This window comes from Capricornis sumatraensis, chromosome 1, assembly GCF_032405125.1.
Source record: "Capricornis sumatraensis isolate serow.1 chromosome 1, serow.2, whole genome shotgun sequence".
Lineage (NCBI taxonomy): Eukaryota > Metazoa > Chordata > Mammalia > Artiodactyla > Bovidae > Capricornis > Capricornis sumatraensis.
In genome coordinates this window covers 7483711-7510844 of record NC_091069.1, presented here as the reverse complement: position 1 = coordinate 7510844, position 27134 = coordinate 7483711, and the positions used below count along the sequence as shown (strand labels likewise).

Below are 27134 nucleotides of genomic sequence, written 5' to 3'. Positions count from 1 at the left end.
CTCCTGAACACTGCTGGCTTTGACTTCTTGTTGAGTAAGCATTGATGTCGTAATGAACAAGCTCATTAATTCACTTGTGAAACAAGAGGCTTTCCACTGGACCCAACTGAAGCCTTTTTCCATGACAGATTCTTCAGCCACTGGAAATGGGAACTGGTCCATGGATATTTTTTCTCTCGGTGTAAATGCAGTAGGACTAATTTGAATTTTTTAATTTCTTTATTTCCCCCAACCTCCAAAGTTGTCTTTTCATTTTGTTTATGATTTTCTTTGCTGTGCAAAAGCTTGTGACTTTGCTTAGGTCCTATTTGTTTATTTTTGCTTTTATTTATTTCTGTTGCCTTTGGAGACTGATCTAAGTGTTGAAAACATTGCTACAATTTATATCAGAGAATGTTTTGCCTTTGTTCTATTCTAGGAGTTGTTATGGTATCATATTTTATATTTAAGTCTTTATGACATTTTGAGTGTATCTTTGTGTGTGGTATGAGGAAGTATCGTAACTTCTAACTTGATTTACGTGTGGCTGTTTAGCTTTCCCAACACCACTTGCTAAAGAGACTATCTTTTTTTCATTGTATATTCTTGCCTCCTTTTTTGAAGATTGACTATAGGTGTGTGGGTTTATTTCTGGGCTCTCTGTTCTGTTCCATTGTCGATTTTTGTCCTAATGCAACGCTGTTTGGTTACTGTAGTTTGGCAGTATTGTCTGAAACTTGGGAACGTGATGCCTCCAGTTTTGTTCTTTTTCCTCAGAATTGCTTTGGCAATTCTGGGTCTTTTATGGTTCCATATACATTTCAGTATTATTTGTTTTACTTCTATGAGAAATGTCATGGGTAATTTCATAGGGATTTCATTAAATCTGTAGATTGTTTTGGGGTAGTATTGCTATTTTAATGGGCTTCCCTGGTCGCTTAGACAGTAAAGAATCCATTGTAATAATATTAACTCTGCCAGTCCAAGAGCATGGATATCTTTCCATTTCTTTGAATCATCTTCAATTTCCTTTATCAGTGTTTCATATTTTATAGTTCTCAGCTTATAAGTTTTTCACCTCTTTGGTAAGGTATGTTCCTGAGTATTTTATTTTTTTGGTGTGATTTTTTATTTATTAATTTTTTGGAAAATTTAACATTGAAGTATAGTTGATTTACAATATCGTGTTAGTTTCAAGTGTACAGCACAGTGATTCAGTTATCAGTTCAGTTCAGTCGCTCAGTCATGTCTGACTCTTTGTGACCCCGTGGACTGCAGCACACCAGGCCTCCCTGTCCATCACCAACACCCAGAGTTTACTCAAACTCATGTCCATCGAGTCGCTGATGCCATCCAGCCATCTCATCCTCTGTTGTCCCCTTCTCCTCACGCTGTCAATCTTTCCCAGCCTCAGGGTCTTTTCCAGTGAGTCAGTTCTTCGCATCAGGTGGCCAGAGTATTGAAGTTTCAGCTTCAGCATCATTCCTTCCAATGAATATTCAGGACTGATTTCCTTTAGCATGGACTGGTTGTATCTCCTTGCAGTCCAAGGGACTCTCAAGAGTCTTCTCCAACACCACAGTTCAAAAGCATCAATGCTTCAGCCCTCAGCTTTCTTTATAGTCCAACTCTCACATCCATACACGACTACTGGAAAAACCATAGCTTTGACTAGACGGACCTTTGTTAGCAAAGTAATGTCTCTGCTTTTGAATATACTATCTAGGTTGGTCATAACTTTTCTTCCAAGGAGTAAGCGTCTTCTAATTTCATGGCTGCAATCACCCTCTGCAGTGATTTTGGAGCCCCCAAAATAAAAAGTCTGCCACTGTTTCCACTGTATCCCCATCTATTTGCCATAAAGTGATGGGACTGGATGCCATGATCTTAGTTTTCTGAATGTTGAGCTTTAAGCCAACTTTTTTACTCTCCTCTTTCACATTCATCAAGAGGCTCTTCAGTTCTTTGCTTTCTGCCATAAGGGTGGTGTCATCTGCATATCTAAGGTTATTGGTATTTCTCCCAGCGATCTTGATTCCAGCTTGTGTTTCATCCAGCCTAACGTTTCTCATGATGTATTCTGCATATAAGTTAAATAAGCAGGGTGACAATATACAGCCTTGACGTACTCCTTTTCCTATTTGGAACCAGTCTGTTGTTTCATGTCTAGTTCTAACTTGCTTCCTGACCTGCATACAGATTTCTCAAGAGGCAGATCAGGTGGTCTGGTATTTCCATCTCTTTCAGAATTTTCCACAGTGTGTTGTGATCCACACAGTCAAAGGCTGTGGCATAGTCAATAAAGCAGAAATAGATGTTTTTCTGGAACTCTCTTGCTTTTTTGATGATCCAGCGGATGTTGGCAATTTGATCTCTGGTTCCTCTGCCTTTTCTAAAACCAGCTTGAACATCTGGAGGTTCATGTATTGTTAAAGCCTGACTTCAAGAATTTTGAGCATTACTTTACTAGCGTGTGAGATGAGTGCAATTGTGCAGTAGTTTGAGCATTGTTTGGCATTGCCTTTCTTTGGGATTGGAATGAGAACTGAGCTTTTCCAGTCCTGTGGCCACTGCTGAGTTTTCCAAATTTGCTGACATATTGAGTACACCACTTTCACAGCATCATCTTTCAGGATTTGAAATAGCTCAACTGGAATTCCATCACCTCCACTAGCTTTGTTCGTAGAGATGCTTCCTAAGGCCCACTTGACTTCTCATTTCAGGATGTCTGGTTCTAGGTGAGTCATCATACCATTGTGATTATCTGGGTTGTGAAGATCTTTTTTGTATAATTCTTCTGTGTATTCTTGCCACCTCTTCTTAATATCTTCTGCCTCTGTTAGGTCCATACCATTTCTGTCCTTTATCGAGCCCATCTTTGCATGAAATGTTCCCTTGGTATCTATTTTCTTTAAGAGCTCTCTAGTCTTTCCTGTTCTATTGTTTTCATAAATTTCTTTGCACTGATCACTGAGAAAGGCTTTCTTATCTCTTCTTGCTATTCAGTTATATGAATACATATATATCCATTCTTTTTCATGTTCTTTTCCCATGTAGGTTATTATAGAATATTGAGTAGAGTTCCCTGTGCTCTATCGTAGATCCTTGTTGATTATCTAGATGTGGTTTTAAAAGAGTTTTTTTCTTTTACTTTCCCTGCCTGATTATTTCATTGTTAGTGTGAAGAAATGCAGTAGATTTCTTATGTTAATCTTGTATTTTGCTACCTTGCTGAATTTGTTTATCAGTTCCAGTAGTTTTTGTGTGGAATCCTTAGGGTTTTCTATATATAGGATCATGTCAGATGCATATAATGACAATTTTACTTCTTTTCCAATTTGGATACCTTTTCTTTTTCTTCTCTGATGGCTGTGGCTAGGACTTTCAATCCTGTGTTGACTAGAAATGGTGAGAGTGGGCATAGAATCTCATTTTAACATGGAATTTGACCATGAATTCTGAAGTAGTTTCCTGTTCTCATTAAACATCAGTTGCAAGCAATTAGGATATACACTAGTGATATTTTTATATATGCTTTCATGTATTTGGCCTGTCAGTTTATAGCATTATTTGTTACTTGAATGCTGAAATAAGAAATCATGCTAGAAAACTTATTTTTATTATTAAATAATTCCTTTTATCTTGTATGACTGTACTTGTATCCTAGTTCAAGAAGATCTTTTGCTTTTTTGGCTTAACACTGTGTTTCCATTTCTGTAATTTCTTATATAGTTCAAGGAATTATATATGCAGTTTTTCAGGAACTTCTCCTTTCACATTTTTAAGTGATTTCTTTGTCAGTAAATTTAAAATTGAATATCTTCTATGCAGAGGTGAGTAACTGATTTTGAATCTTTGGGTTCTTCCCAGATTGCAGATTATTACTATGAAGAAAGAACCTGTATTCTTCGTTGTGTCTTACACCTTCTCACTTATTTCCAAGATGAAAGACACCCCTATAGGGTAAGCCCATTTAGTCCTCTTGGTTCTCTTTACCCTGTAAAATTTAGTCTTTTTTAATAATTTATTCATATTTCTGTTCATTTGAATATTTACCTTTTACTAAAGATGCAAGTTACCCTGTTTTGAATTTTTTTAAGGTTGAATATGCCGACTGTGTGGATAAATTGGAAAAGGAGCTAATTACAAAATATAGACAGCAGTTTGAAGAGCTTTATAAAACTGAAGCACCAACATGGGAGACACATGGAAACCTCATGGTATGTGGTTATTGGGCCCTCCTGTAACTCTGGAAAATTGTGTATCTTTGCTTATAGAGCTCCAGATTAAATTATTGATTTACATACTAACTTAAAACATTTATAGATTATCACTTCTTAGAAAAGTTTGAAAATGTCATATGAATCAAAACATTAACTATGGTACTTAATTTGGGCTTTTCTCTTGACTTTATCAACCCAATTAGTTTATTTTTTTTTCTTACCCGAAATATTCTCTTAATGGTTAATGAAACTCTCAACCCAAGATTTCATCTTCATTATCCTCATCTAGTAAGCATATGACATTAAGTCTAATTGCTTTATCCTAAATCTTAAACCAGTCTGCATTTATAGACTTATAAATTAGAATATAATCTTTTATGTTTTGGAAACAGTACATGTTTATTAAAACAATTCAGCCGAAATATAGACAGTAATTATTTAAAATATTTAATTGAAGAAAAGAGCTCACTTATAGAACAAAAGCACAGATTTCTCAGGAATAAGCTTATGACAATCCAGAATTTAAGCGAATAGAACTTTAAAATGCTGAAAGGAATATCATAACCAAATGGAGAGACATGGCACACTCTTGAAAATGAAAATTCAGCACTGAGTGTCAGACCTTATTTTAACCTATAAATTTAGTGTGATTCTAGAAAAAGTACTAACAAGTATTTGCTTTGCCATTTATTTTGGAACTAGACATACAGTTCTAAAATTTATTTGAAAAATAAGTAACAGTAACCAGGAAATTTTTGAGAAAGGAAGATTAATTTTATTATAAATAAGACTAAAATAATTTAAAGATGGCATTGGTACATGAGTAAATAGACTGAAGACTAGCACATAGTAAGTAGAATGTCTAGTATGGACCAAATGCTGATAGGAAGTTAGTGTATGGTAAAAGGTCAATAGTGTTGGAACTACTGGGTAACCATCTGGAGAAAAATCGACTATATCTCTTTCTCTTATTCCTTCTACCAGAGGAAAATCAGGGATCAATGATTTAAATTTTAAAAATTCAACCATAGAAGTACTAGAAGAAACATGGGAGGTGATTTTGTTTTTATGGGGAGTGGATAAGACTTTTAAAAGTAAAACTCAAAAGCTATTAAAAGATAAGTTCAGCAGCATCAAATCAAAAACTTTTATAAGGCAAAGCACCAAAAATAGTGCTATAAGTAAAGTCAGACAAATTCATAGCACAAAGGGTTCTTAAATAGAAAGAATGGCTATAAATCAATAAGCAAAACTGAAGAAAAAACAGGCAAATGATATGAACATATATAAACACTCACATCCAAGGGTTGGGATAATGGGCACTTACATTTTACTGTTTGAATTTCTGTATTTTTTAATGGAAAACATTGTGATAATATCTAAAAATTGAAAAGCACATATTTCTTGACCTAGTAGTTTCACTTTGAGTTTATTCCATAAATGCATCCACACTTACATTTTGAAATGAGTAATCTGTAGCATCTCCCAGCTTTATTCAGGTATAATTTGCATCCAGTAAAATTCACTCATTTTGAGTTTTGGCAGTTGTATGTTTATATGCAGTAACCACCTTTGTGATCAATATACAGAACATTTCTATCTACCTAGGAAGTTTGCAGTTAGTCTGTGACCCCTGGCCCCCAGCAGCCACTAGTCTGAATGAATGAAAGTGTATGGCATATTGCCGGAAGGAAAGACAAATACCTCCAGCAGTGGTTGCCTCTGGGGATAGATTTGGATACCTGGGCAACAGAAATTGTAGGGAGAAGACTTTTTTAAATTTTATTTTTATACATGTATTACCTAATAAAAATAACTATAAGGATTCAAATGTGTTTAAAATCTGACTTCATCTCTCTCCCACTCCCTTTTCTTTATTGGTTTTGCAGACTGAGCGCCAGGTGTCTCGCTGGTTTGTTCAGTGCCTTCGGGAGCAGTCCATGCTGCTAGAAATCATTTTCCTGTATTATGCATACTTTGAGATGGCACCTGGTGACCTATTGGTGTTAACCAAGATGTTTAAAGAGCAAGGATTTGGTAGTAGGCAGACTAACAGGCACCTGGTGGATGAGACCATGGATCCTTTTGTGGATCGGATTGGGTAAGTGTGAATGAATTGAAGTCTTAGAACTTATTCAGTATTTAGAGCATTGATATTCGAGTGGTCTTGTGAATGGGTGAGGGGAGGGGCTAGATACATTTTTCACTAATGGCTGGGGAAATAGATGAGTGTACTACCACTTTCCAGGTCATTCAGGGAGTAAAGACTTGGATTGAAAGGGATATCTTTTCTCAAAATAAGTATCTCATTCTGTTCTGTTACTTACTGTTTTTCATCTAAGGGTTCATTGTTTCCTTCTGTGAAAAATCCATTGAACAACTTATAGACCAAGCACAGTGCAAGTGCTGAGAAAACGGTGATAGATGGGACAGGTGTGTTCCCTGCCCTCTTTGAGGTCATAGGGTATATAGACTTTTAAATTTTATGGAAATGGATATATCCACATTTTGAGCCTATTTCCTCTGTGAACAAAGATACACATTTGACCAGTGAGTTGATCTGGGCTAGATATAATTGTTGGATGTAGAAACATTTAGTACCGGATCTGTGCTTCAGTGGGCAGAAGCCACGTGAGACTATCAAGCATTTAAAATATGGCTGGTAGACTTCCCTGGTGGAGCAGTGGTTAGGACTCTATACTTCGACTGCAGGGGGGCACAGGTCAGGGAACTGAGATCCTGCGTGCTGCACAATGCGGCCAAAAATACATAAAATTTAAAGATAAAAGTTAAAACTAAAATAATATAAAATAAGGCTGGTTACGGAAATTCCCTGGTGGTCTAGAGGTTAGGATTCCGCACTGCTGAGGACCCGGGTGCAATCCCTGGCTGGCCAACTAAAATTCTGCAAACCATGTGGTATAGCCAAAAAGTAAAATATGTCTGGTCAAATTGAGATGTGCTGGAAGTGTAAAATACTTACTGAATTTAGAAGTCTTGAATATGAAAAAAGAATGTAAAATAACTCAGTGTTTTTGATGCTGAAGTGTCTTACATTTTACCTTATTCTCCATTGAGGTTTAGAATAGCATGTATGACACCATGATACTGTTTTTTTTTCTAGCTACTTCAGTGCCCTTATCCTGGTGGAAGGCATGGATATTGAATCCTTGCATAAGTGTGCTTTGGATGACAGAAGAGAACTGCACCAGTTTGCCCAGGATGGACTTATTTGTCAGGTGAACTTGAAACAGCCTCTTATTTTTTCAGACTATTTATATAGTTAGTAGTAAGCTTTTAACCACTCAACTATATTGCCACATAAAATTTTCCTTATTGTGGAATTTGTGGTTCTACACTGTTAATTAAGGGACTTCCCTGGTGGTCCAGTGACTGAATCTCCCAAGCACCCAGGGCAAAGGGACCCAGCTTCACTCCCTGGTCAGGGAACTGCACCTGAGTCAACTAAAGGTCCCACATGCTGCAACTGAAGATACCACATGCTGCAGGGAAGATTCAGGGTCCTGTGTGCTGCAGCTAAGTCCGGGCGTGGTCAAATATATAATAAATACATGGTTTTTAAAAAAAGCAGTTCATTGGATTTGGAAGAAATCTGAGATTTATTAGTTATTTGCACAGCGGTGATAGTTCAGTCTTTGAGAAAGAGTAGAGTCCCTCAGGGAGATGATAGAAGGACAAAAGGGGCCCAAGGACAGAACCTTGAGTGTTGTCTGCATTTATGCAGCATGTGAAAGAAGAGGAATAGGGAAGAATATTGAGATAGGATGGACAGAAAGATAGAAAATGAGAGATCTGAGAAAGTTCTGGAAGGATCAGGGACATTTTCTAGGAGTTTCCATTTGAGCATATATTTTATCATCTTAAATTGACGCAACTAAAAATCAAGAGAGAAAATTGTGGGTAAAGGGAAGAGTAATTGAAGGGTCTTAATGAAGTGGCTGGGGGCTTGGGAGAGTAAAATGTTAGAATGGGAGAGAGGGGCCACTGTAATATTAAGACTTATTAAGCATAGTGAAAGATCCTCTGAGAGTCTTGACCCTTTGTGTTAAGTGACACGGATGTATCCTCTTTTCATTAGGATATGGACCGTTTGATGTTGACCTTTGGGGACATTCCGCATCATGCCCCAGTGCTCTTGGCATGGGCCCTCCTCCGTCACACTCTGAATCCAGAAGAGACGAGCAGTGTGGTCCGGAAGATAGGGGGGACAGCCATCCAACTGAATGTCTTTCAGTACTTGACCCGACTGCTCCGCTCGCTGGCCAGTGGGGGAAATGACGTGAGCATGCGAGTGGGCAAAGAGCAGGGTGGATGCTCGTTGATGAATCATTATTATAGTGATAATGACTGTCAGTGATGGGGATAACAATGATAATTTTGTAACCTTTATAGAGCCTTTATTGTGATAGACATTGTTCTCAGCATTTTCTGCACAGTATCTTGTTTGATCCTCACAACACTTCTGTGTATTGGGAATTATTACCCTGTTTTACATATTAGGAAATTGAAACTGAGAAGGAATGGTGTTTGCCCACAGGAACAATGACTTGGCAGTTGGTGGGTCCCTCTTGAACCTACTCTGTCTGACCCTTTGCCATTGTGGTATGCTGTGCCATTAAGTATCTCTTAAAACTTTGGTCATAGTGACTGGATAAATCTTTGGAGAGGGCTTATTCATTCAACTATAACTGGATGAATTAGAAATTCTTTTTGAGTCTTGTGTTGGGGCTTAGTTTGAGTGGCATGGTTTAATCAGTTTGTTTTGACATGCTGAATGAAACCTTAGCCAACTTGTTGGCACTTGTTGATATATCTCAGTGACAGTTGAGGCAGCTGCTTCATTCATACCGGCACATAAAGACTCTATCCTTTTTGTAGGCTGGAGGTGGTTTTCCACCCTGCGAAAACTTTGATCATTTTGAAAAGGGTTCCCTTTTGATGTTCTTGACTGTATTGTAATGTGTATAGCTCCTGGTTTCTCCTTTCTTCCTTTGTCTTCCTGATTTTGGGACTAAGTTAGGAAAATTGTGAAGCCTCAGGTTCTCTTCCCATTTGTTTAGAGAGACTACATTAATGTGATGGGATTACGCCGAGCCTGGAGGAGAGTGTTGTTACTCGGAACTACCCCTGACTCCTTTGTTGTTACAGTGTACCACCAGTACTGCGTGCATGTGTGTCTATGGACTCCTTTCTTTTGTCCTGACCTCCCTGGAGCTGCACACCCTGGGCAACCAGCAGGTCAGTGTCTGGCTTTCATGAGACTGTCTACACTGCCCAGCTTGAGTCTTCTTCCTAAAATACTCCTTTGGAGCTGATACAACACAGACCCATACACTTCAAGTATAATTTGCTGTTTATTGCTGTTTTTCACTTAATGTATTATAAAAAGGTGCATATTAGTGATTTAAAAGTCAGAAAGTGCTGATAAAAAGAAAAAACTGTAAGCCCACCACACAGGATAACCTATGTTAACAGTTTGATATATTCCCTTCCAAATGTAAAAATATAGTAGTTCTTTAGAAATGGAGTCACAATCTATATACTGTTCTACCACCCAATTTTTTACTCTGTAGTGCATTTGTCCCAAACATCCATGGATGCTAATAAATTCTTATGCAGTATTTTTAAAAAATGAGTTATTTTAAAGATATACTGAAGGAGACAGATTTGTGTAATGAACCCTCACGATCCATCACCAGCTTCCAAATGATCAGTGCACAGCTGATTGTACTCATTTCTGCCCTTTCCCTCTTGGTTACTTTTTTTTAGGAGGATAATTACTTTACACTATTGTGGGTTCTGCCACACACCTACATGAATCAGCCATAGGTATACATATATCTCTTCCCTCTTGAACCTCCTTCCCACCTCCTTGGTTATTTTGAAGTGAATCCTGGACAGTATTTACTTAATACGAATATTTTAGTGAAGCTTCACAACCTTTATCATATCTAGAAAAACGTATCTTCGAATAAGGTAGGACTCAAATTTCTAGTTGTAAATGTTGTGAGTTTATTATAAGTTTGTATTAAGATCTAAATAGATCCATATATTATTGGTTGATGAATATGTCAGATTTCTTTTAGTTTGTAGCTGTGCTGTTAATTATGGTAGCCACAAACCACATCATTGTCTCCATCCACTAGTTCCCTAGAGCAGCATCCCAGACTTTTATGGCACCAGGGACCACTTTTGTAAAAGGTAATTTTTCCACGGACAGAGTAGATGGGGGGATGGTTCAGCTAAGCTAGGCCTAGTAGTACCTCACATTTACATGCATTGTAAGATTTGCAGTTTGTATCCCCGTACATTTAATCCTTAGGACAATATTGTGAAGCAGGTAATACTTTCACCCTGTTAGAATTTGAAGTTCAGAAAGGTTAATTTGCTTACCATCTTACAATTCCTTTTTAATCCCAGAATTCTTTCTGACATAGTATATGAAGGCATTATTCATATTTTTATTTTAATAGAATGCAGCTAAAAGTCTAGTTCAACCAGGAAAAATAAGCCATTTTCTTCTTCCCTCCTCAACAGGATGTAATTGACACAGCATGTGAAGTCCTGGCAGACCCTTCTCTCCCAGAACTGTTCTGGGGAACAGTAAGTATGTCAGAGGGAGTCATGCTGTGGTGTTCTCTGTCGCAGAATTTGTTTTAGTTCTTATATTAAGCTTTTAAGTCTGTTTTCTCATGTAATCTATACAAAAATTGATAAATTAGATAATAATATTCAATTTTGTGTGTGAGGAAATGTGGTGCTCAGAGATGGGAAGTTAAATGCCCAAGCTAGTCACCACCGCTGGATGGGGTCAAGATGTAGCTCTGTCTGACTTGAGTCCCTGTCCACAGTAGTAGCCAGTGTGTCCTCTCTCCTACCCACCAAGTCTTTCTTTCACATCGAGAGTCTCAGGCACCAGTAGTGCTCTAATTGCTGAACATGCCATTGGGTGATTGTAACCGTCTTAGAAATTTTCAGAGTACTGTTACGGGTTAGGGTAAGGATTTGGCTTTGGAGAGAACAGTTTCTCACTGGTATTTAGTCTTAGCGTTGACAGCAGCCTCAAGCCTCAAGGCCCAGGTGATGAATAAACCTTTTCTTTGAACTATGGCCTGAGTGATTGGCCTGTGTATTGCACCCTCTTTCTCCTGAGGTGTGGGAAGCAAAATGCAGATTAGGATGTGATGCTCACGTGTGGTGCTAACTGCTGACAGGCTGTGGGCACTGTCCATATCAGTGGAAGCAGATCATGTACAGCTAAATTGTGTTTTCCTGTGGCGAGGATGCCTAGCAGAGGTCACTGGAGGCAGCAGTAGTCTCTCTTCAGGGTCTCACTCAGTCAGTTGTTGAAGCCTTTTTCACTGGATGTTTAACATGGAAGTTTTAAATTATTAGAGAAATCCATCTACCTAAAGAAAAGGATTTATTTTTACATTTTCTTATGGTTGCTGGGCAGTTCAGAGATGTGTTAATTTCTGGATAACATGCAGGTCAGTGACTTCTCCCTTTCTGCCATAGGAACCAACCTCTGGCCTTGGGATCATTCTGGACAGTGTATGTGGAATGTTTCCCCATCTCCTCTCTCCACTCCTGCAGTTGCTTCGAGCCCTTGTATCAGGGAAGTCTACTGCTAAGAAGGTAGGTTGTTCAGTTAGATGCCTAAATAGAATGGGAGATGTTTTTTAGAAGTTCTTTTTGCTTTTCATGTTGCAATTCCACTGCCATGGCAAGAATTAGTCTGCAGTTGAATGAAAAATGCTGAAGATATTTCCTCAGTTCTATAAAAGTAAATTTTCTGAAGTACCTATTGTAGATACTGTGGGAGTAAGACAAATTGTGAAGTTCCTTAATATCTAGTTTGAAGAGAATAATGGATATAAGAATTAAGTAGTAAAGCTAGGTGGGCTTCCCTGGTGGCTCAGCAGTAAAGAATCTGCCTGCCAATGCAGGGGATTGGGTTTGATCCCTGGGTCACAAAGATCCCCTGGAGAAGGAAATGGCAACCCTCTCTAGTATTCTTGCCTGGGAAATCCCATGGACAGAGGAGCCTGGTGGACTATAGTCCATGAGGTTGCAAGAGCTGGACACAGCCTAGACTAAATAAGAACCATAAAGCCAAGTGGTATGTAATTTATGTCATCTGAATGGTCAAGACCATACTGTTAAGGAGAGACAGCTCTCTGTGGAGTGAGAGGGTCCTTGAGTTGGGTGTTAAAGAGTAAGAAGGGTTTGACTTCACAAGGAGTGCTGCGGCAAGTCTCAGAAGAGTCCTAGGGATGGCTTTGTAGGAAGTTTGAGAGTCAGCACAGTCTGGCTAAAAGCAGAAAAGCAGATGGGAGGCCCCTTAAATGTCCCGCAGTAAATGTATAGCTCTTTGGTTTTTTTTTCCCTGTATGTTGGCAGGTGTATAGTTTTTTGGATAAGATGTCTTTCTACAATGAACTCTATAAGCACAAGCCCCATGATGTGATCTCCCATGAAGATGGAACCCTTTGGCGGAGGCAAACACCCAAACTCCTTTACCCTCTAGGTGAGAGAGACAGGTGACCCTGGCTCGGTAGCCTCTTCCACGGCGTCTGTGTTGACTTTACTGCCATTTAGTGTTCCGTGGCAGGTACCTTCAAAGTGGAGCCTCTCCTCCACTGTGCTTGTTGATTTGCTCTTAAATTATTGGTTTCTTACTGTTTGACATCGTTTGATTGTGTTACTTCAAAAATAGTGCTTGTTCATTATAACAAGGGAGACAGTGCAGAGCTGCATTTTTAAACGTTCAAATCTCCATTCAGGCCCGTCTCCATGAGATGGTTAATGTTCAGAGTGTGGTGTGTATCCTCTTATACACATCTCTGTATTCTCTCACAGATTCATTCTACAAATTGATTTTATTACATGTAGATATGACTCATTCTTTTTAGTAACTATATAATTACTCTTGATGTTTCATATTTTTTTATCTTTGACCTTTTAGAGGACATTTAGACTATGTCAGGTTTTTGCCACTACAAACAGTGCTTCTCTGGGGATATATACCTTTATATCCTGGTGCTTTTACTTTTTAGTACATAGAATCCCTAAAGTGGGATTGTTGGGTAAAAGGGTGTATGCAATAAAATTTTTAAATACATGTCCACTGACAGATGAAATGAATTTTCTAAAATGTAGTATATATAGGTGGGACACCAAATTTCCTTATGAGCCAAAATTTGGAAGAGTATTCAGCCTTAAAGAGAAAAGGAATTCTGACACATGCTATATATAACATGGGTGAACCTTGAAAACACGATACTAAGTGAAGTAGAACAGTCCAGAAAGGATAAATACTGTACGATTCCATGCATATGAGGTACTTAGAGTAGTTCGGTTTATAGTGACAGAAAACAGAATGGTGGTTGACGGGCTGGGGGCTGGGATAATGGAGATTACAGGTTAATGGGTACGGAATTTCAGATTTGCATGATGTAAACAGGACTTTGGGTTGATGGTAGTGAAGGTTGCATAACCATGTGAATGTACGTAATGCCACTGGCCCGACAACTTAGAAATGGTTAAAATGGTGAATTTTATGTATTTTTTTTTACCATAGTTTGAGAAAAATGGTAGAAAATTTTTGAATGGATTGTGCTGAATTAAGTTGTAGAAAAACAGCAATTTCCTTTCCTGCTGGCAGCGTGTGAGAGTTAACAGTTGTAAGCTCTTGTATATTCCACGTGCTCAAGGAATAAAATGTGGGAGGCATAGCCTTACTCTTCTAATCTTTGTATCGTTAGTGACTTACCTGGTGACCCGGCCACCTGCTATCCTGTAAGGTGGTCTTCCTATAGTCATCATGTGAGTGGAGAATCACTCGGCACTCGATTGTTTTTCAGACACATGGAAAGACTCACTTCCCCTATGACAGTTGAGAGTTTTTGTTTTTGTCCCTTTTTAATGCAAAAAGCTGTAACAGTAGTGGGTACTAAGAAGAGAGTCTGTACATCTCTGTGGGATTAGATATTGCTGTCTGTCATAGGAATCTTCTCTTCCTATTAGACTAATTTCTCTTTCTTTTTTAGGGGGTCAGACCAACCTTCGCATACCTCAAGGCACTGTGGGCCAGGTGATGCTGGACGATAGGGCCTACCTGGTGCGCTGGGAATACTCGTATAGCAGCTGGACCCTCTTCACCTGCGAGATTGAGATGCTGCTGCACGTCGTTTCCACTGCAGGTGAGCTCGACTCGGAGAACGATCGCTGTGGGAAGAAAAATGGGCATGGTTAGACGATTCGGAAGACAGAGACTTTCAAGATAAGATTCAGAACCTTCCAGGTTGTGATTAGCATCATTTATCTGGGTCTCAGAGACTATTTAATTATCTTAAAGGTGTTGTTTTCATTGAGATCACAACTTTTCCCCCTCAGATGTGATTCAGCACTGCCAGCGGGTCAAACCCATCATCGACCTGGTCCATAAGGTCATCAGCACAGACCTGTCGATAGCGGACTGCCTCCTGCCCATCACGTCCCGCGTCTACATGCTGCTGCAACGGTCAGCATCTGGTCCCTCCCATGGGGTCAGAGGCTGCACGCAGCCCATGGTGGGATACCCTGGTGTGATATCTGTCCACAGCAGAGGGATTTCCTATTTTCATTTCCTGCTGCCAGGAGGGACCTGGGGAGACAGGACTGGAAAATACTTGTGATGGAGCAAGTAACTTGATTCATTTCACTGAGTACAGTGCACTGTTCTCCAACCAGGTTAACGACAGTGATCTCCCCGCCTGTGGATGTCATTGCTTCTTGCGTCAATTGCTTGACTGTTTTGGCTGCCCGGAACCCAGCAAAGGTGAGACACAGTCTTCCTAACAGCCAAAAAATGTCACGTATGGCATATACCTGAAGACACACCACAGACACTCGACTCTTCCCTCTCCAGGTCTGGACTGATCTTCTTCACACGGGCTTCTTGCCTTTCGTGGCCCACCAGGTCTCCAACATGAGTCAGATGATCAGGTGAGCCAGGTCTTAGGGGTGGAGTGTATTCCCGGGGAGTGTCACTTACATTTCAGATCTCAGCTAGCTTTATTAGTTTTAAAGGTGCTTCTCTGAGCCTGTGTATTCTGCTGCTTGCCTTTTCAGTCCTCTCACCAGAAATGAGTCAGGATGAGGCGAAGGAGGTGATGGGACTTGGGGCACAGAGGCTCTTTGCTTAGGTGAGCACTGATGTGGCTCACAGTCTTTAAAGCTGAGGGAGAGAGGTATTTCTCATCCAGCAGCAACCACCTTAGGTATGTGGAAGTTAAGTTTCTAGTCTAGAGAATCCAGGGGTATCTGGATCCAGAGGCTCAACTTCCCCTTTTTTAAGCCGAGGTCACTGTACTTTCCCGTGTATCATGGCCATGCGAGCTTGCTGGTGCACCATTTATTGATACACAGGCTCCATCTTGCTACCTGAGCATTCTCTCCTTGCTCTCTCTTGTTTATAAGACAAACATGCTTGCTTCATGTTTATTTGATTTTTCACTTTTGAGGTTGTATATCAGTAAAGTCCTTAATGCTTCCCCTAGTTAATAAGAAGCCTAGATTTGATTAATTCCTTTGCAGGGCTTTTCCATTTTATGCCCAAGTCATCGAGACAATAACAGGAATTATTACAGTTTATTGAAATTGAATTTATAGTTTATTGAAAGCGTCCCATTGTTTTTTTCCCCTTTGTCCCTCTGTTTTTCCCCAGTGCTGAGGGGATGAATGCTGGTGGGTATGGAAACCTCTTGATGAATAGTGAACAGCCCCAGGGCGAGTATGGGGTCACTGTTGCCTTTCTGCGCTTGATCACCACTCTTGTCAAGGTAAAATCTCATCAGATAGAAGCATCTGAAATAGTTTTCCTGTATCCCATTACTGTAGTCATTTGTTTGCAGGCCTAACAGTTGTCCTGAAGTTACAGTGATAGCTGTCTCTGTGTCCTAACTATTGTGTGCCTGACTTTATAGTAGATGCTTCATCTTTGTTAACATATTTAATACTCAGAGTCTGTACAGCATAATGCAGTGACTTCATAAAGTTATCTCTGACAAAGCCCAGGGTAATATGTACACATTTCATCATGTCCCAGTATATACATCGTATGTTTAGTTCTAAAGTGGAGTTGGAGCTTCCCTCATAGCTCAGTCAGTAAAGAATATGCGATACAGGAGACCGAGGTTCGATTCCTGGGTTGGGAAGATCCCCTGGAGAAGTGAACAGCAACCCACTCCAGTATTCTTGCCTGGAGAATAAATTTCTTAGCACCTCTCTGAACTGGTCTGATAAATGATCTCTACCTCACGGAGTTGAGAGGGCCCCACATGAAGAACGCTCAGCACATGTGCTGTTTGCAAGAATCAGTCAATGAACGCTTAAATAGAAACGGTTCTGTGTAGAGATCGGGGAGTAGATATGTTTATATAAAGAAATCTTACTTTTACGATAAGGAAGCTGATGGTAACAAGTAATACTAGGACAGAGAATTCTGAGTATCAGATCTCCTTTCTGATACTTGAGTGATGGGATAGAGTTTAGAGGGTGGTAGGTGATCATGACAGTGAACCTGGGTTTTCCCATTGTCAGCAGTCTTGTATCCTCTGTGTTTAAGATGGACCTCCCTCCTGCTCAGGTTTACCCTTCATCCTTCTCTTCCTTGTAGGTGCCTTTTGTGATATTGTCACATTGTCTTTTTCGTCCCTGTCTCTATTCTAGGGAAACCTATGACTTGCATTCAGTTGAACTAGAGTATTCTGATGTTTGTTGTTGCTTTTTTATCCCCACTGATAGCCAAGGTTTGCCCAGATTTCTTTTGGATATGTGGTCTTGGAGTCAGATCTCTAGTGATAAAGTGACTTATTCTTAAGTGGCATATGCCCTCACGGCAAGGTTTCTTATAGGGGCAGCTTGGTAGTACCCAGAGCCAAGGGCTGGTGCCTTGTGTCATGTTTGTGCTGAAGGAGATGCTGCCAAGTTACCACAAGTGGCGCTACAACTCCCATGGTGTGAGAGAACAGATTGGTAAGGAGAACATGGGCAGCGAGGATGGGAGGCTCCCTGGACACCTTTCTTTCTTGGGATAAGGCTCATCACACGAGGTCACATCACTCCTATGTCTTTTCTGGAGTCCAGGTTGCCTGATCCTGGAGCTGATTCATTCAATACTGAACCTGTGCCATGAGACAGACCTGCACAGCAGGTAGGAGTGGGGAGATTGCTAGTGCTTGGTACTTTGAGATGCTGCCACTCTGCAAGGGAAGACTTGGGCTTCTGCTATGCACAGCTGGCTCGTTCTTCCAGAGAACTCAGCTTGATTGGGCCTAGAGCTCAGTCCTCTTGGGGTTCTGATTTGCCTTCCACCAGCCTGTTTCTCTTTATCCCTCTGAAGAGAGAAGAGCAAATGAAGTGGTAACAAGGTTGTTCCCAGTGAAATCATACATGCACTTTTTATGATCTTAACAAAAGCTGTGTATGTTCATAGAGAAATAGGGCAAGATGCCCTTCATAAACCTATTTCCCAGAGATGGCTATTAACAAGTTAACATGTATCTTCTAGGTTTCTTTTTCCTCTGCTTGTATTTATTCTTCTGTAACTTTATATCCATGCCACTACATGCAGATCTGTTTTGTTTTAATGGTTCCATGCATTCCACTCTATGGATTAATTGTGATTTGCTTCAGTAAGCATTTTCATTAATCGATGGATATTTAGATGGTTTCTCAGGGTCTGTTTAAAGAAAGAAATCAGAGTGGCTTTTTCTGGCAAAGAGCTGATTTGTAGCACTGATGTCCAGTTGGTTAGATTAGGACAATACCCTTTACTTGCAGTAATAAATTTGGTGGCTCCCTGGTAACTCAGAACGTGTCTGTGTTCCAGTCACACCCCCAGCCTGCAGTCTCTCTGCATCTGCAGCCTGGCCTACACGGAAGCAGGACAGACAGTAATCAATATCATGGGCATCGGCGTGGACACCATCGACATGGTCATGGCTGCTCAGCCCCGCAGGTAGGCCTTCCTCTCTACCTTCCCCCGTGTATCTTTATCGTGCCTGCATGTTGTAAGAACTGGAGTGTAAGAAAGACAACCTTGTTCTTCTAGGATGTAGCCTTTGTGTAACCTACTGGCTGCTGTGTAGACTGGCACACAGCAAAGGGAGTTGAGTGCACCTTCTCTCTCCTAGTTTGGACTGGGGCCTCTAGAGCTGTTGAACTCTGGGATTGTTGCTGGAATCTCTTTCATGAGAGCATGTGTGTTGGGAATGAAGTCATGTTGTCTGAATCAGCTTTGGTTTCCATTTGGCACCCTAGCGATGGGGCAGAGGGCCAGGGCCAGGGCCAGCTGCTGATCAAGACAGTGAAACTGGCATTCTCCGTCACCAACAATGTCATTCGGCTGAAACCTCCTTCTAATGTGGTGTCCCCTCTGGAACAGGCTCTCACACAGCATGGTATGTATTTTTCTTCTAATCAGCAGCATTTCTGCCCATAAGTACATACTGCAGGCTGTGTTTTAGAGATCAACAGTATTTTCTGATGAACTCTTTGAGGAAATTTGGTAATGATCGCCAGTTGGACTTAGAAATAAGACTGTATCATACTTCATGTCTGCTTCCCAGTGGTGATAGAATAATAGTAAAGAATACATGTTCAGAGTATCTCGGTTAAAATTCTGGCTCCAACCAGCTTTGACCTTGGGCACCTTATGTTAACAACTATGCCTCAGATTTCTCGTCTATAAAATGGGGATAGTCGCAGTATCTACCTTGTAAGATCATAATGAACATTGAGTTGCTACCTGTAAAATCTGGTACCTAGTTAGTGTTGACTGTTATTACTCTTTGGCTTTAAACTACTCATTTAATCTCTTTGGGACCCAGTTTCTCATTTTCAAGTAGGCATTTGGACAATATCTACGACCTTTTTCTAGCTATATCATTTTGGGATTTTTATGATTTTTTGCATTTAGTGCCATGTTATATATAATGTGATGTCTTTTTTTCCTAACCTGTTTGTTAAAAGACTATTTTCTAAATAGTGTATCTAATTCTTCTCTTAATGTATTGGATTGAGCTATTTACCCCCAATCCTGCCTGTCCCCTTGGCTAGTGAAGAAAGAGAATGACAGGGCCGCCTGCATCCGCTTGGGCCCTCCAAGTACTCAAGAGTAAATTCCTTCACGTATGTGAGCTTTCTGAACAGAAATCTCTCCTAAGAGCTTGGACTAGGCATACTTTGGTGTCTGAACTGTTTCCTGTACTTCTTCAGGTGCCCATGGGAACAACCTTATTGCTGTTCTTGCCAAATACATCTACCACAAACACGACCCAGCTCTGCCTCGTCTTGCCATCCAGCTGCTAAAACGTCTGGCCACGGTAGGATCCCACCTAACAAGTCAAAGCCCCAGAAAACTGACTTTGTGCTTCAGAACATTGTTTCTTCTAAGAGATGTAACTGACTTCGACTTTTAAAGAGATGTACCTATAGACACACAATCACTCACACACACTTTTTTTTTCCTGATTATAAAAGACATACATACTCATTTTAAAATACTTATTTAAATGTTACAGATAAACTTTTACAGAAAATTAAGGTCTCCTCTAATATCTCATTCTAAGAATTCTTATGAGAAGATTGGTACACATTGCTCCAGGTTTCTTTCTGTCCATGCTTATATATTAAAGGATGTTTAGTGTGAGCTTTTGTTCTTTTCAAAAGCAGAATTCCACGATACATACTGTTTTGTGACTAGCTTTCTTCACTTAACGCCATATCCTGCAGCCTTGCCATGTGGGCACATTGGGATCTACCTCATTGTCTAATTCTTGTGTGGCATGCCATAGCATGGATGGGTCCTGATTTATTTAGGCTATTTTCTGTCTTACTGTTAAATAGTGCTATAGTGAACATTCCTATCCACAGAACTCTGTAAACTTTTGTTTACAATTCCTAAAAATTAGTTAGATATTAATGAACATTTAAATTTTTATTAGATATTTTGAAATTAGCCTCCAGAAAGGATGTGACAGTTTATACTACTAGAACCTAAGTCTCATATCCTTGCCACAGTGACTTCATGAGTTTTTTAATCTTTGCTAATCTAATAGGCAAATCAGTGTTACCTTTTTTTAAAAAAAACTTTACATTTATTTAACTGTGAGAGAGGTTATGCATCTTTTTATGTTGATTACTATTTTCTCTGGGAATCATGGGGCAACTTTTGCTGTAGTTTGCTGTGATGTCCCTTTTGGCCCAGACCTGTCCACCTGGATGTGTCCCTCTCTGGCATTTTCCAAGAGTTCTTCAGCACCTTTCTGCAGATGCCTTTTATGGTTTTTCTGGAGGTGGAGCTCTACCTGTGTGTCCTGGTCTCCCCTAGGTGGCCCCCATGTCAGTGTATGCCTGCCTGGGCAGTGATGCGGCTGCCATCCGAGACGCCTTCCTGACCCGACTGCAGAGCAAGATTGAGGATATGCGCATCAAAGTCATGATTCTGGAATTCCTCACGGTTGCTGTAGAGACGCAGCCAGGCCTCATTGAACTGTTTCTGAATCTGGAGGTGAAGGATGGCAGCGATGGCTCCAAGGTGAGCCAGCACCTGGGATGAAGCTGGGAAATGGTCCTCTGGGAGGTGGGTGCTGGACTCTGCGGGTCCGGCTGTGGGCGGAAGCTGTGGGCCTGAGCTCTCACTGTCCCACTGCAGGAATTCAGCCTCGGGGTGTGGAGCTGTCTCCACGCGGTACTGGAGCTGATCGGTTCGCAGCAGCAGGACCGCTACTGGTGCCCCCCACTGCTGCACCGGGCGGCCATCGCCTTTTTGCACGCCCTGTGGCAGGACCGGCGGGACAGTGCCATGCTGGTCCTCAGAACCAAGTGAGTCTGACTCCAGAAATTACTTATTCTCTGGAGTGTGTGTCCTTGTCTGTGAGATGAGGGGGCAGTCATTCTGGGAGGTTTGTTGTGAGAGGTCATGCTTAAAAGTGCTTCATGCTTGGGTTATTGTGTAGGAGTTACTCTCTTTTTAAAGCTGCCCCATCAGGTGTAATCTTTACTCTGATGTGTTTACCTTAGAGTTCCCACCTTTCAAGTTCCCACCTTCTGCCAACCCCTAAAGCCATCGTTCACAAGAAACAGTAGTCAGATGAGGGTGACTTGCTTGAGCCATTGAACTGAATGGAACATGCTTTACTCTGGGTCCCTGTTTTGTCCATGGAACCCCTTTCTGTTATGTATTATAGTAGGAACAGGTGACCTATGCAGCAGATGTTAGGGTTGGAACTGAGAAAATGTGGAGAGGTGAGCACCGAGGGGAGGTGGAAAGAGGAGAAAAAGGACTGTATGAGAGAAAGTGTGATTTCTGACATGTATTTTCTTTTCAGACCCAAGTTTTGGGAGAATCTAACGAGTCCGCTATTTGGTACGCTTTCTCCTCCCTCGGAAACATCCGAGGTGAGTGGTGAAGGGAGGGACAATGGTGGAGAGGCCCTGGGAGTGAAGGCTGGGCTGAGACTGGGCTGTGGAAAATGTCTACCCCCACCTGACTAAATGATCAGCACATTTTCTTCACCTGAAACTTCTTTCTCAGAGAAGCATTTGTCTCCTCTCCTGTGAGGTCTTGCTTGGGGAGGAGGGTGGCATGCCCTGCTCTGTTGCTGGCCCTGGGGTCCCTACTCACTTCGAGACACTGTGGGCCTGACGCTTCTGCTCTTGCAAGTTAGATGGCCACTCGCTAGGGAGCGTGTGTGCTTGCTTGCTAGTGCCGGTCCCTGCTCTGTCTCATGTGGGAGGGAGGGTCCCCAGGGGAGAGGTTCTCATGACTCTGCTCTGCCCCTCCACAGCCCAGCATCCTGGAAACCTGTGCCCTAATCATGAAGATAATTTGCTTGGAGATATACTATGTAGTTAAGTGAGTCCTTTCCCCTTTTGAGATTTTAATCAGAGGTTTGTGGCGGGGGGACCCATGCGGTCTACTGCTGAGGGGGTGGCTGAATGAGCCCAGGCAGAAGAGAGAGCTGGTTTGGAGCCATCTCTGGAGGGCCACTGATCTGTGTCCTTGGCCAGTCCATTGATGGCATTTATGATTGTCAGAAAGAGTGATTGTGAAGCAAACTCCTTGTGCTCGGGATTTTATGGAGAAGGAATCCTGGAAAAGGCCTCAGCCTAACCCATTATGTTGAGCAAGAAGTGTGAGTCTCACACACTGGAGCTGATCTGGAGCCGTCTGCCTTTAAGCCCATGTGAGGTTGCTTTCTCTGCCTCAGCAAGGGTCAGTGCCCATCACACTCCCGTCTGCTTTTCTGCTAACCATAGGTTTTATTTTTCTCCCAAAACCCTAGGGGCTCATTAGACCAGTCATTAAAAGATACACTCAAGAAATTTTCCAGCGAGAAGCGCTTTGCCTACTGGTCGGGGTATGTCAAGTCCTTGGCGGTTCACATGGCCGACACAGAGGGCAGCAGCTGCACCTCCCTGGTAGAGTATCAGATGCTGGTCTCCGCCTGGAGGATGTTTCTCATCATTGCCACCAGTCACGTAAGAACCTCCTGGGGCAAGTTTTGGCTTTGGTATCCTAGCAACAGTATGCTGGGATGCTTAGCAAATACAGCCCCTTGGGCTAAAGAATGATGAGGGTTTTTCTCTGAGTGCTAAAATGTAACAGGTTCTGTGCCAAATGTGGGGTGCTTGAAGGCTTTTTGGCCAGCAAGGGGCCCTTAAGGAAAGTGCAGAGAAGGCATTATTTAAATGCCTTCAGATGTTCATAAAAGCCTCCCATAGCTACCTTTGTGAACCTAGCTAGGTCTTGGGGACCCCTTCCGTCATCCTCTTCTTGTGCATATGGATAATTGCCTCTCCACTGTGTGCCCTGGGGATGCTGGGTATACATATTTGTTGACTGGTCAGCAGGTGGTTATAATGGCTGCAGCAGTACCCTCTAGAGAACAGTGGTTTTCGTTGGCTCTAGAAACTGCATTCCCTGGTGTTCTTAGAAAAGATCAGAGGCCATTGTCTCTGTGGTGTGTCTACAGAGCTTTGGTTTTTAGCGAGTTGACGTTTCAGAAGAATTTGCATTTTTCCTTTGCTTTTCTTTTGTGTGTGCTTTGACAACATCTTGCTGTATAGTAAGGACTTGATATTGACCTGTTTTGCCATAGGGAATCCAGATTAGTATCTTGACTTTATAACTTCCGCTTAACAAATACCTTTTGTTCCAGGCACACTCTTAAATCTTCCATAACTTGTTCTCTAGTGCCTGACCGTCCACAGCCTTGGAGGTGGGCTGTGACACGGTGGTTTTGGACCCCTGATACTATAGACACAGCAAAAGGGTCAGTCGTCTTTGGGGAGTTTTATGTGTCACCTTTTAGGTCCGAACAGGGCAGCAGTTCTTGAATTGCAGCTCTGAAAATCCCACCAACATCTTTTCCCCTAGGAAACCTATTTTGGTTTTGTCTAGGATATTGATCATCTTTTCATCCATTTAATGGATATTAATGGAATGCTTACTGTATGCCAGGCACTGGGATACAGCAGTGAATAAGGTAGATACGGTCTTTGATCTCACATGGGGTGGCCCATGAGAGAGGTACATTGTAAACAAATTTACAAAGGAATATAGTTCGGGATTGTGATAGTTCACGGTGAAGGAAATAACTCGGATGCTATGGTAGGGAATGCTGAAGGAGGGTAGGAGTAGTCAGGAGGCCCTCTAAGGAGGTACTGTTCACACTGAGGCCCAAGTCTGGGCAGTCAGAGTCAACAGGCGCAGAGGCCCAGAAATGGGAAGAGCTCAGCCTTTTCACAGAGGAGGAAGGGGGCCAGTAGGGTTGGAGTTGAGTGAGCACAGTGGGAATGATACCAAAATCAGGTGGACCAGATCCTTGGGGGTGCCCAGGCCTCGTGGAGGAGTTGGTGTTTCCAGAATGGTTGCACTGGGAAGTCTCAAAAGGTGTGAGCAGAGGAAGGATGTTGTTGGGGAGGACATGAATGAACCTAGCTTTCTGGTTCTGACTATGGCTAAAGAGGACCTGGAAATATCAGGGCCCTTGAGTCCCATTTTAACTAAGGAGACAGTGACCAGTTGCCTGACAGAGGACCCCATCTTTCTTGGCTTCTGAAGTCTGGGAAGTTTTCCTCACTGACCATTCCTTCCTGTCCCTTTGCAGGCAGAGATAACGCACCTGACGGACTCTGCAGTGCGTCGCCAGCTCTTTCTTGACGTGCTCGAGGGGACCAAGGCATTAGTAAGTGTGTCTAAGAGAGTTCCTGTTCCAGGGAGATGGCCTCCGCAGTCAAATAGCAGCTCCTAAGCCTGTAGCTGCACGAGTGGTCAGATCACTCAGGCGGCCCGAGGCTGTGGTACCAGGAAGAGGTCCGCTACTGCTGGGCCAGCCCCTGGCCTCTTCCCCGCGCTCACTTCCGTGAGTGTGCTGCTGGGGGAGAGAGGGTCCGGGCCGCAGAGGCCTGTGTGTGGTGCTCCCAGCCTCCCGGGGCGTCAGCCCCCAGGACGCTGACTGTGCCTTCTCCCCTCAGCTCCTCGTCCCCGCCTCCGTGAACTGCCTCCGCCTCGGCTCCATGACGTGCACCCTGCTGCTTATTCTCCTCCGGCAGTGGAAAAGGTGAGCCAGGCCAGGAGGGGCAGCCTCTCCCACCCTCCTCACCGGCCCCACCTTGGGTTTCGGGATGGAAGCAGACCTCTGATGAGAGGCGTGCTGCTCCACGGGCATCCTGAGGGGAGCGGGCCGTGTGTGGCCTTTCTGTGAGGTGTGTTCCACCCCCTCTCCACTCTGCACTGTGTCTAGAGAGTTAGGGTCTGTGGATGAAATCCTCGGGCCCCTGACGGAGATCCTGGAGGGAGTGCTGCAGGCAGACCAGCAGCTAATGGAGAAGACCAAGGCCAAGGTGTTCTCGGCGTTCATCATGGTGCTGCAGATGAAGGAGATGAGAGGTGAGGGGTGGGAAGGAGTGAGGGGCAAGACTTCCTCCATGTCAGAACTAGGGTTTTCCTCTGAAGCTTGAGTTTTCAGTCCTGGGCTCTCGTCTTCAGGAAAGCTCTCTGTCTCTTCCCCTCCCACTGGCTGACGCACTTCCTCTTAGCACCCTGCGCTTGCAGCCACCTGCCTGGAATAGATGTGTTGGGTAGCCTGATGAGTCCCCTCCCGTGTCCTTTGCAGTGAATGACATCCCCCAGTACTCCCAGCTGGTGCTGAACGTCTGTGAGACCCTTCAGGAAGAGGTGATCGCACTTTTTGACCAGACCCGCCACAGCCTGGCGGCGGGCAGTGCCACTGAAGACAAGGACAGCATGGAGACTGATGACTGCTCCCGGCTCCGGCACAAGGACCAGAGGGATGGGGTGAGGGGGCGCCTGGGAATCGGGGTGTCCTCCCACTTGCATCCCCAGTTGTGAACTGCTGCCTCCTCTGGGCCAGGCCCAGGGGTGGTGAGTGAACAAGACAGTCACAGCCTGACAGGGAAAGTTAAGAACCCAGATCCTGCAGAGATGTGTCAAATTCCGTTGTGGCAAGTGTTGCAGGGGTGAAACACAGGGAGTGGGTGCCCGTGGGGTTCTCACCTCATCCAGGGATTCAGAGAGAAAGCACCCTTCGAGCAGTGGCTGGGCACTGGTAGAGCCGGCAGGCCACAGGGGCAGGGACATTGGGTGGCAAGAACCACGTGTGCTGAGCTGTGGGTTAGAGTCAGGTGGTGTAAGCCAGGGTCAAGTGAGGCCTGGAGAGCCAGAGGCTGGATGACCGGCAGCCTTGTCAGGGTCTTTATTCTGGGTGCTAAGTGAAACAGAAAACCACGGAAGGATTTTAAGTAAGGGAGAAAAATGATGAGATTTGTATGTTAGAAAGCCTGCTAGATGTATTAATGGTGTAGAAGAGTGTTTTTCAAGCTGTGGGTCAGGACTGATTCATGAATCTTGGCTCATTTGGTTATAACCAGCATTTTCTAAATGAACTAAAATAAAACGTAGAAGAAAATAGCTTACTTCGCAGGGGATAAAGGTAGGTACTCTTTAATGAAAACTCGTAAGTATGCGTATACTGCAGCGCAGTACGGATTACTCTGGGTGGCTCATGGCCATTAAGTGTGAAAAGCCACTGGGCTCAAGAACAGAGTAGAGAGGATCTGGAGAGAAGGAGGGACCATTTGGGAGGTGAGAGCAATCGTGCGGTTAGAGGGGAGCTCACTTTGGCCCCACGTGGCGTAGGCGACCTGTGCCTCTCCGCCTCCCCTGGCACCACCTCCTTCCCTCTCACCATCTCTGCCCCCGGTCCCAGCAGGTCTGTGTCCTGGGCCTGCACCTGGCCAAGGAGCTGTGTGAGGTGGATGAGGACGGGGACTCGTGGCTGCAGGTGACCCGCCGGCTCCCCATCCTGCCAACTCTCTTCACCACCTTGGAGGTGAGCCTTCGCGTAAAGCAGAACCTGCATTTCACCGAGGCGGCGCTGCACCTGCTCCTCACGCTGGCCCGCACCCAGCAGGTAGGCGCAGGCAGAGGAGTGGCTGGGCTTGTGCCGGTGGGTGCTTATGCCGCTTGGGCTTCTCCCAGCCCGAGAGCCCCCACCCTGCCCCGGGGCGGGCCGCTGCAGTGACAGCGTCCGTCTCATCCTACATCTTTCCCTTGCAGGGGGCCACGGCTGTGGCCGGAGCCGGCATCACCCAGAGCATTTGTTTGCCTCTCCTGAGTGTGTACCAGCTCAGTACCAATGGGACAGTGCAGGTGAGTGCCAGGGGCCTGCCCTGCCTCCCCAGGCCCCTTGGTGCTGTCACTGGGCCTGGAAGTTGCTTTCTTGAGAGGCCTGGTTAAGGCACTGAGAATACAGAAGCTTCCCCACCCCTGTACTGACTGCTAGCAAGAGAAGCTCATGCAGTTAGTTAGTGCCCAGCCTGAACCTGGAGCTTTGG

The 27134-nt window shown here is 43.2% G+C and overlaps 1 protein-coding gene across 1 annotated transcript in view; it reads left to right on the top strand.

Annotated features, from left to right (window-relative positions):
* The window catches only part of NUP188 (nucleoporin 188), a 41699-nt gene that overhangs the window by 11311 nt on the left and 3254 nt on the right, over positions 1–27134 (top strand). Inside the window, exons 7-36 of the mRNA XM_068966056.1 lie at positions 3850–3942; positions 4080–4199; positions 6092–6303; positions 7327–7441; positions 8302–8502; positions 9372–9461; positions 10761–10826; positions 11742–11861; positions 12627–12753; positions 14276–14428; positions 14622–14748; positions 14958–15045; positions 15136–15212; positions 15934–16048; positions 17123–17243; positions 17355–17421; positions 18100–18228; positions 18531–18670; positions 19488–19594; positions 20602–20808; positions 20926–21095; positions 21602–21671; positions 22061–22128; positions 22559–22754; positions 24386–24463; positions 24753–24838; positions 25022–25167; positions 25394–25575; positions 26510–26710; positions 26857–26949. Of these exons, the coding sequence (XP_068822157.1) occupies positions 3850–3942; positions 4080–4199; positions 6092–6303; positions 7327–7441; positions 8302–8502; positions 9372–9461; positions 10761–10826; positions 11742–11861; positions 12627–12753; positions 14276–14428; positions 14622–14748; positions 14958–15045; positions 15136–15212; positions 15934–16048; positions 17123–17243; positions 17355–17421; positions 18100–18228; positions 18531–18670; positions 19488–19594; positions 20602–20808; positions 20926–21095; positions 21602–21671; positions 22061–22128; positions 22559–22754; positions 24386–24463; positions 24753–24838; positions 25022–25167; positions 25394–25575; positions 26510–26710; positions 26857–26949 (3765 nt within the window). The remainder of the gene's footprint in view (positions 1–3849; positions 3943–4079; positions 4200–6091; positions 6304–7326; positions 7442–8301; positions 8503–9371; positions 9462–10760; positions 10827–11741; positions 11862–12626; positions 12754–14275; positions 14429–14621; positions 14749–14957; positions 15046–15135; positions 15213–15933; positions 16049–17122; positions 17244–17354; positions 17422–18099; positions 18229–18530; positions 18671–19487; positions 19595–20601; positions 20809–20925; positions 21096–21601; positions 21672–22060; positions 22129–22558; positions 22755–24385; positions 24464–24752; positions 24839–25021; positions 25168–25393; positions 25576–26509; positions 26711–26856; positions 26950–27134) is intronic.